General features: G+C 42.8%; 1 protein-coding gene across 1 annotated transcript in view; it reads right to left on the bottom strand.

Annotated features, from left to right (window-relative positions):
- Nucleotides 1–887: 887 nt before the first annotated feature.
- The window catches only part of FHDC1 (FH2 domain containing 1), a 55312-nt gene continuing 45944 nt past the window's right edge, over nt 888–10255 (bottom strand). The window contains exons 11-12 of the mRNA XM_019522222.1: nt 9562–9726; nt 888–5143 (exon numbers count right to left, since the gene is read on the bottom strand). Coding sequence (XP_019377767.1) covers nt 3077–5143; nt 9562–9726 — 2232 coding nt within the window. The 3' untranslated portion in view covers nt 888–3076. The remainder of the gene's footprint in view (nt 5144–9561; nt 9727–10255) is intronic.

The following is a 10255-nucleotide window of genomic DNA, read 5'->3' as shown; positions in this document are numbered from 1 at the left end:
TTGGTAGTTACAGTAAGAGGTTGGTCCTTATAAACTATTTTAAAATAAGTGAAATTTTAACAAGTTCAACTGTTAAGAGATGCCTTCATTACATCATATATCATTCATTACTTTGATTACATCAACAGCTGTCAGACAGCAGGTTGAGACTGCAGTGCTTGAGACTTCAGATACGGAAGAAAGCACCAACCAAACTAGAAGAGCCAGGAGCCGAACAAGTTGGAGAACAGTAGCCACCCCCACCCAGAAGCATGTCTGTAACACAGAAGAAAGCCCTCCCGGAGGTAAAGCAATGCACACTTGATACAGGCTAGTGTCAAATTCTCCCTTATGCCAACTGTTGTTTTTATATGGCAGGGGAGGAAATAAAACATTAAGTTAACATTTCAATGGAATAAGAACTTAAAGTGTTCAAATTATCATATTTCTGATTGCTGGTTGTAACTGTGTTGATCTAAGGACACAGGCAGACAAAACTCCTAGGGTAGAGGTGATATCTTTTATTAGACCAACTAAATAGTTGCAAAAAAAATTGTTCTTTGCAAGCTTCTTACAGCCCCCACCCCCACACCTCCTTGGAGCAGACTAGAGAGCTTACTTCTAAACCCCTGAGAGATGGAAGCTAGGATTTCTCAGGAGAGTACACGAAGCTAAAAGACATGAAGACAGCAGCAGATCCAGACTTGTAAGTTCCACAAACATTTACCTTAGCCAGAACGCACCGTGTGTGCAAAAGGTGTTGCTTCTTTCACTTTCAGCCCAAACCCCCTCTAGACATATTTGCTCTTAACCCATCTTTAGTGCAGGAATTCCTCTGCCAGAAATGCCTTATCATGGAAACTGAAGGTAGGTACCATGTCTTAACAATAAAGAAATTCATTCAGCAATTTAAACTCCAGAATTTCTGTTTTATTGTCCTTCTTTTTGAGACTGAATAATAGTGACCCACACTGAGACCATGTTAGTTTAACAACTAGAGCTCTAACACCAACATTACAACAGGAAAAAGGGGAAAATGTAAACCACAAACCCTGTAAATGGGAACTTTATTATACTACCACATTACTCCGAAATGTATAAATGGTCCGTTAAATACATTCAGCAGTTTGCTTTTACACAGATTTACAGAAATTTATTTACATTTCCCAAACACATTTAAGTTACTTTTTTCAAGCTTACTACTGATAAAAAGGTTTTTAAAAAAGGTCTATCACCTGCTCCTGCAGATGTGTGCACAAAAAGATACAGATAGGGCTAAAGACACTTTCATATTTAACCCACAAGGAAGGTCCAAAAGCTTGAGATTGAAAACAATAATTCACTCCGAGGGCCTCACCTGCAAGTGGGCTATATAAATTCTCATTTGAGGCAGACTCATAGAAGGGGCCCCATATAATAATGGTATCTTGGTACACTGTTCACATTGGAATCAGGAAGAGTTAAGGGGCACTTGTCTTATTATAGTCACAAAGTTGGATATCCCTGATTGGTTGGTTGATAGCCCTTGGAAGAATATGGGCAAACAGTTCATTTGGACTGAATTATACAGTCATGAAATGGAAGGGGGAAAAGATGCACCAGACAGGCAAATAGATCACTCATGAGACACCACCACTTGTCTAAAGAGATTTTCATCTTCTAAGTTTTCCTTTTTCTCAAATGAGGCTTCATTCATACGTGAATAAAAAGGCAACTGTTTAAACACAATGCTTTAGAGGACAGTGATCAGTTTCCTCATCTACCCACGCTTTGCTTGGGAAGGTGTACGGCACAGCAAACAAGTTTTCCCTCATTCTCTGTATCTTAGTCTGACACAATATTAAAATCAGTATCTGCAGATTTTTTTTTTAAAGCTTATCAAATACTAGTTCAGAATGAGCTTTTAAATCATCCTTTAGGTTCTTTAAACATCATTAAAAACCACATTTGAAGCCACCAAAGAAGTTTAAGTCACAAAAAGCATTGTCATGCGTAAGCTATATGTTTCATGCTAAATACTCAGGTTGACAAAGAAAGGAAGAGGACGGGAAACTGACGGCTCTTTCAAAGCCATACCAGCATTCAAGTAACTTGGCAGTAGACAAACCAGTGAAAATATGGAATGGTAAGAAAGTGCACTGCACCAGGTTGCAGCCTTCAAAAGCTGAGCTGCACCACTTTTGATATGTATCATAAATATATGGCACTTTTTGTATTACTAAAAGCTGGCAAGTTTGCACATGACTGAAACGAGTCAGAACAGGAGTAGGCATCATCCCTAACAGCTACTGGTGGCATTTCCTATAGGCGTGGCCTCCAGCTACACAACTAGATCCAACACCTGTCACTTCTTACTATATTCTACTTGTACATGCATGACAATTCTGCCACATTCATGGAGAGAAAACTTTCTGCCCTGCAGAGTTTTCCTCAGACACACATACACACTAATAAGACATGCCATAAATTCTTCAATGAGGTTAAGACGGACACAGAGTGCATGTCCCATTTTACCATTTCAGGTGAATGGTTCCTAGTGTCCAATTGCCAGCAATGGACTCTGCAACAGGCAAAAATGATTCCTGAATCCAGGGAAAAACGTGAGACAAAAAATGCCAGTTTAACAAAGTTCATTTTTGTACCATTCCACAGAAGTAGCTTCAACGTTGAATGGAGGAACCAACTAGCAATAATGCTTGAGTCTTAAAAAGATTGTTATGTATACAAAAACTGGCCATAATCCATACTTTTTGTGACAAAGGCATTTCATCTTGTAGTTCAAAATTCCTTCAAGTTTGTTTGTTTTTTGGTCAACTACTTGTACCACAAATGCACAAGGTATGTTACATTTGTACTCCACCATGGTAGCTTTAAATACATTCAAAAACTCATACTTAAAGGAGAATTTAGACCAGAACAAAAGAAATTACTATCTTCCAATGGCATATTTACTGTATGTTAATTACTATGAGACTACAGTTAACAGTGATATTACTGTTTTAAATATTTTACAAGGACATCCAGTGCTTAAAACACATGTTCACATTCCAAGATAAAAAACCCCCCCACCCAACAACACCAACCCTCCCCCAAATGCTTATTTTAGTAATGGCTTCAGTATTTTGCCTAGTGTGGTCCGGTTTGCGTCTTTGAATTTAAGAGAAGACTTTTCTATTACACCTTTTTCCTTTGGTGTAGGCTCCACTTTAGTGCTGAGAAAATCACTATGGTCAGAGCTTCTTCCAACAACTTTAACACTACTTGCTCTCTTTAAGGTACTTCCACTGTTTTCGTTTGGACTCAGGTCATCACAGGTTGCTGCTGGTCTCATTTTAGGCAACCTCTGAGAGATGGACCTTGCGAAGCCTGGAGGTTTGGAAGGGTTAGCCGGATCTGCTTTCGCACGCTTTGAAGAAGAGGCCACTGTGTTCCTTGCAAAGCTTGGGACGGAGGATGGTGTCTTGGGAGCGCTGACGGCCATGCTTTTAGCAGCATCAGTAGTCGTCTGGGGTTTTACAGTAGTGCGACAAATCTTAGTTTCATCTGGTTTTGGCTTGGGAATATTTCTGATAGGCTTAGAACCAGGCTTTTTGAACGAGCCCCCCCTCTGCTGACCTTGGTCCCTCTCAAAATGAGCACCGCTTGTAGTTGCAGTCCCTCTCTGGAATCTTGGCTCCTCAACTGATATGCTGTGCCGGTATGGACTTCTTGGCATGGTGTCTGTCGTGCCACGGAGAGAGTTGCGACGTGACAGTCGTGTTTCAGTTGCACTGGCTTCCCGAGGCGCTGGTTTGGCTTCTGGTTTTTTTACGCTGCTTGGTGCTTTACTTGACCTAGAAATGGGCACCACTTTCCTCATACTCTCATTTTCAGATGCGTTCAAAGTTCGTATGGGCCTGGAAGTAGCTGTATGGCCAGGGTGAGGTCCAGTTGGTTTTGAGGAGCTTGGTGATCTATCTTTTAGAGAGTTTCTCTTTGGTCCTAATGTTTCTTTACTTTTCACAAGCTTTTCCTTAGGAAGCCCATGCTTGCTGCTGGAATCCTCTTTATCATTTGAGGAAGTATGAAGAGAGGCCACCCTTGCAGAAGCAGAATGCAGGTTTGAAGGAATTGTCATATTCCCATCCAGACCATCATTCACAGAGGAGTGCACTTTGTCATCTTCCCTTCTCATTTCACTTCCCCTTAGTTTAAAATTGTTTCCTTCTGAATAGTCCAAAGTTAGAGAACAGTCAGTAGTATCAGATGTATAGAACATTGGCCCGTGTTCTTTACTTCCAGAAACACTGGTATCCATAGAGGTTGGGCCACTACTGCTGGGCTCTGAAACTTTGCTCTTGCAACTTGCTGACTTGGCTTTACTGCCAGAGGCCTCTTTGGAACTTCTGCAGGACGGCATTGAATCATCATCATCTGCCGTGCTGAGGGAGCGTAAGCTCAAGTCATCTAGAGTCTCTACATCTGCTGCACCAACTTCCTCTGAATTTATTAAAGCCATCTCTTCCCTGCACTTTGTTCCTTGAATATCAAGCTTAAGAAATCCTTTAACTTCATCTTCCCTAAAGGCAAGGGCCAAATCATTTATGTCTGTGGACTCCTCAGAAGGCACATTGGATATATGTATGTTGTTGTCAGTGTTCTTTTGTGAGTAGAGATTAGTACTGGTAGAGCCTGACGCCATGTACTTTAAGTGAGTGGACTGAGCTGAGGGTAGCTGGAGCTGATCACCACTGTTCATTTTGGCTTCAGGTGCTTGTTTTAAGTGCAAATCATTTAAATTAGTATCTCTATTTTCTTTGGACTCAATCCAAGCTACGCTAGGTCTTCCTTGGCGGGTGTTTGCTCGAGGAAGGCTGTTAAATTTGTTTGGATCCTCATCTTTTGAGATCTCCAAAAATGTCAGAAGCTCTCTGTCTGCAGTAATTCCCAGAGATAGTCGGGAGCGTCTGGAGCTGGTATTTCTATATGAAGGGCTTTGGGGCCTCTGCTGCAAAAATGGAAGAAATTCTTCAAGTCCTTTCCTACTCAGCATCTCAACATCATTTTCACTACTGCTTCTCCCAAAGCCTCCAAGCTCTCCTGCAGCCCAGGATCGGCGCTTTTCTTCCAGCTCTTTTGCTCGTTGCCGATGATGAATTTCTTGGATCTCTCGTTCCCTGTTTTCCTATCAAGGAAAAAGAAGGCAGAGGAATAAATACATATCCCACAGCAAAGTATCTGTTATTTAACAATTAGCTAAGTAAGGTCACCCACTTTTTTCTACCGTGATTAGGTCCTCTACTAAAATCACAATAGCAACTACAGTGCCACATGGAGAGCAGTTTCTTGCATAACTAACATAGCACAGACCAGCCAGCATAGGAAACACTAAAAAATACTGACAAGGCCCTGCAGAGACCAAAATATGCAACTTGGTTTTAAATGCACCTTCAGTAAATGTAAACAAAAGCAATTTTATCTGATTATACAAACATTTACAATGGGTGGCCAACAGGGCAACAACAACAAATGTACATTTTGGGTAAGAACAGGCGTTGCATTTGAGACGGTTCTCATTGATCCGAGTCAAAGCCCACAGTATAGTCATTGCTTTATACACACAGCTTGTCCCCAGTTTGAATGGCAATTAAGTTGAACTAGGTATGACTGCCCCAGGGGATAAATTGTTATCTTGGATACTTCACAGGTACTTAAAGTACGACAAAGGGCTTGTAGTTTACAGCAGTGGTTCTTGAACTATTTTGTATCAGGACCTAGTTGTAAACATTGATGGCCAGTCCAAATTCTGTGCCCCTCACTCCTGACCCACTGCCCCCCCCCACATGCCTCCAGCCCCTCCAGTGTATGGGGCAGGAGGTGGGTATGTGGGCCAGGGTGTGTGTGCGTGTGGGGCGGGGGCCCAGTCAGCCTCTTCAGGATGGAACCCTACCAACCTGCAAGTGAAAACCCATGGTTTCCTACATTTTTCTCCTTTAAAAGAATCCATTTTTAAAGTTTGTTTGCAACCCTTTCATATATTCTTGTAACACACTTTTGCATTGTGACCCATGGGTCGAGAAACACTGGTCTAGGATCCCAGAATAAAAGACTTGGTGCTTTAGGGGAAAACCAATGCAATTTTTTGCCTTTTTAGACATGGGGACTGCTGACAGATGTGAACCCTCCTCCCCATCCTCCAAAAAAACCCAGCACTTTACCGGAAGAGGAAATGCTACCCAGTGCCAGTATAGATCAGGGCTTTTTGGCACCTTTATCTAAAGCTGATTCAATCAACTATTAGATAAAAGCACCAAAAAGCCTTGCTGAAGTGCCCAGTCTTTACAGATGTTGGGTGAGCTGGGTCAAACTAACATGATGCCTCTTCTGGGTATGCACTGTGATTGACGTAGTGGCACGCCAAGCTTAAAGCATTGGGGGTTTTTTTTGTTTAATGTCTGTAAGAAGCCACTGTCCATTTAAACAATCCTGCATGATGCTAAAGACCATGTTTCCCAACCGGTGTGCTGTGGCACACCGGTATGCCACAGCATTTCTGGGCTGGGGTCACACCCCCCCCCCCCCCCCCGCAGCTGCTGCGGACAGCCAGACAGACAGGGGACATGGCTCCGGCCAGTGATTCAAGTGCTGCGCTCCCTGTTCCCCAGTGCTCTGCTGCTTGCCTGCCCGCCCACCACTGCACCCCCACATTTCACAGAGTGTCGCAGAGTGGGAGAGGCCACGTAAGTGTGTTGTGGGGTGGAAAAGGTTGGGAAACACTGCTCAAGACCATAAGGCCACTGGCTCCATTTGATCCTTCTAAATTCTAACAGCAGCAATTGTTCCCCAATGACTGGGAATCCACAGGCAAGTTCCAATGAACTCCACAGCCAGGTCCTCAGATCTAAGCTCAACATTAATACTAAAATCAACACAATATACTGTATTCTTTTTCTATTACATTCTATTTTAGGCTACACTCCCTCTCAATTTTGGAACTCTTACATGTTATTGGTACAAAAGTCTCTAACTAGGTCCCTTCCGACCCTTAATCTATGAATCTATGAAACTACAGCACAATACGATGGAGATTTTGGAGGCTGGACCACGAGGACTTCTAAGTCTGGGAAAGACATACAAGGCAGCCGTTTAGAGTTGGGAGATAACATTAACATTAGTTAACATTGGGAGATAACATTAACATTCAATATATTTCTATTAGTCATTAGTGGTGAAATACATATGAGTCAGCATTTTGATTGCCACTTCTAGTTTCAGATTTAACCCACAAAAATCTTATCCCTACTTTTGCCTCTATTTCCAATACTAGTGCATGTACAAAGGAGAGAAAGGTAGTGTAGACAAAGTGCTAGTGAGTTCTATCACTTTTTCACTACACTACTGAAATCTGTTTTGAACAGATGTGTGTGACATGGTTTGAGCAGGGTGGAGGGGAAACCTTGACACAAATCAACATTTACACTGAGTGTGCAACAGGGAAATAACCAGAAATGCACATTTGGGGTAAGAACTCATTTTGAGTTGCATATTCCCTAGTGTTCCCATCGTCAGCACTAGCAGAACTGCACTAGTAGCAAAAGTAGCACAAAATCATCAACACATAGTGAGTCTTGTGTCAGTTCAGCCATTTGTGAATGGAGTTGGGTGAGGGGGTGGATTTGAGCAAAGTTTTGTGGCAAAGTGTGTTCCACAGCAACAAGACCACTAAATGCATCAAACCTGTCAAAGGCAAGTCCTGAGAGGATGGGCTGAATTTTAGAAAAGAATTGGCTAAAAATAGTAAGATACAACAACTGGGAGTTTTATAAAGCTGTATACATTTCCATGGCTTTATAATAAATTAACAATAATTTAGGAAGCTTACATAAACCCTAATGAGATGTGGTATAAAGAATAAGAAAGCAATGGACACATTCTGGAGATCTTCTTAAGCCAAAATAAACTTCTGTCTTATGAAACACAACACACTTCTGCATATTCAAACATATGCATATACAAAAATGTTTAACTACCATTTTCTTGTGGGTGAGTGCATTTCAACTATTGAATATCACCTGTCTTCGGTCTTGTTTGATGGGCATCTACATGATGCACTGATTTTCAACAAGTGTACCCTAATATTTTTTAGAATCACTCCTCTAACTGTAGGAGTTTCCCCCTACTCCCTACCCCCAGAGAAAATCTACTGGCAAATAAGAGATTTATTTTTCATTATAATGAAAACAGTAATGCCAAGATGACCCCAAAGTGGAACACTAAATAATAAATATCGAAATTTGTAAGATCTAATTATGAACTGCATCCCACACCTCATACTGCACCTATCTTCTGCAAAGGCATGAAATAACTTCTCACGTGCCCCTCTGGCCTCTCCTAAGGTGCCCATGTTCTAAGTGTCCCACGACCTGCTCCAGGGCCCACTCACCACAGCACCTGCCCCACTCCCTCCCTCACTGTGAGGGCCTCAATCAGCCCTCTGCACTGGCCCGTGTTTGAGGGGGCTAAGCCCTGTTAGTCCTGGCCTTCCGCCATCTATGGCTGTGAGCCCGCCTGTCACACATGCGTGGGTAAAGTATCTTTTTGCATGCAATATTCATGGAACTACCAGGACCCATTCGCCAAGATCAGTGGTAGTTCTGTGAATATTCCGTGAAAAATGATACTTTACCTGTGCACGCGCTGCACATTTTTGACAAGAAATCCATGATTTTCTCAGGGCCCTATACATAAGCACACAGACTACCTTGGTACTTGCAGTCTATTGCTCTGTACCTCAGTATTGTGTGCCTGCTTCATTTCAGTCTGTACTAGCAAAAGGGCATTGCTCAGATATTGACTTCCAATTCCATAGTAATCTCTCTCAGACTTTTAAAATAGTAATGTCAAAAGGTTACTTAATTGTAAGGTGCCTGTTCATACCATTATATAACAGTGTAGGAAAACATGGGCATGACTTCTTGGCTTAAGTGAGCCAAAGAACACAAAAGCTGTCTCCTGTAACCTTGTGTTTTTCCAATAACAAAACGTAAAACAAAGGCAACATAAGCCACTTTGATGACAAAAGCAACCTCCACCTCTGCGTTAGGATGTGGTAGTCTCTAGTACAGGTGTTGAAATACAGAGATAAAAATTTTTTGGTCTGCTTTCTAGTCAAGCCCTTGCCCCCTCCAAAGAGACAACACAGCCTTTGGACTGTGGCCCCAGGATAATGCATAATACTCTCCTCCAGAAATACTGGTCAGAGGCTAGGAGTTTTTACAGATTTGAAAGGAAAATGAGGGAAAGTTAACTTTTAGTAGCAATTAAAGGGACTAGTCTGACCTGCCTTTTAAATAACCACGTAACAAAATTGTTTGCCAGTAACAAAATAGTTGGGGGACACAAATCCTTCACTGTTGCATTGGAAAGGTTGGGACATTTTCCAGTTTCTTAGAGCAATAAAAGTCTTACAAGTATGTAAACTACAATTCTAATGCACTGAACACGATGTGGACGTTAAGTCCCTTAAGACAGAAACATTGTCCAATTCTAAGGTGATCCAAGATTTACTTTAAATGAATGAGAACCTGTATTCATTCTTCTTACCTTAACAGCCTTGTTGAACTTTATGCAGAAGTCCCTAAATATCTGGAAGCACTCGTCCAATTTCATAGTGTCTTTGTCTTCACAGAAAAAGTCAATAAGAGCATTTCCCACCTTGTGCAATTCTCGTTTCTGGTGTTCTAGCTCTTTTAGTTCTTCTACAGCAAGCTGAAGTAAAACAAGCACATAACAAACTAGCCAGAGTTGAAGCTAACCAACCATATACTCTAATACAATGAAGGGCACAGTCTGTCTCTCTGTGCATCTGTCTGCCCATGATGCTTTTCAGCAACTGTGCACGTGCCGCCAAGCAGGCTGTGCAGACCTGGGCTGCTCGGGCCTAAGTTTGAGCTGCTGTTGGGGAAGTTTGTGGCGGCATCGAACATGCTCCGGCTGCCCGAGCAGTGGGGCTTCCTCAAGGTTCCCTGCCTGAGGGCAAAGGGGGCGGGGGGGTCACAGTGGTGGAGCCCACCCCCATCCCCAGGGCCCCTCAGAACAGCCGGCAGGGAGGGGGAGGCAGCGGGCAGGTAGAGAGGGAGGGGAGGGGAGAGGGGCAGGAGGAGGCAAAGGGGGGTTCACCATAGCAGCTGCTGTCATGGCTGGGCAGCGGTGAGGGAGGAGAGCGGGAGGGGGGCCCTGACAACAGCTGGCAGGGAGGGGGAGGTGGCAGGGAGAGAGGGAAGCTGCACAGGCCCAG

Source organism: Gavialis gangeticus, unplaced genomic scaffold, assembly GCF_001723915.1.
Source record: "Gavialis gangeticus isolate Ggan-Ray unplaced genomic scaffold, GavGan_comp1, whole genome shotgun sequence".
NCBI lineage: Eukaryota > Metazoa > Chordata > Crocodylia > Gavialidae > Gavialis > Gavialis gangeticus.
This window is presented reverse-complemented; position numbering and strand designations above follow the sequence as displayed.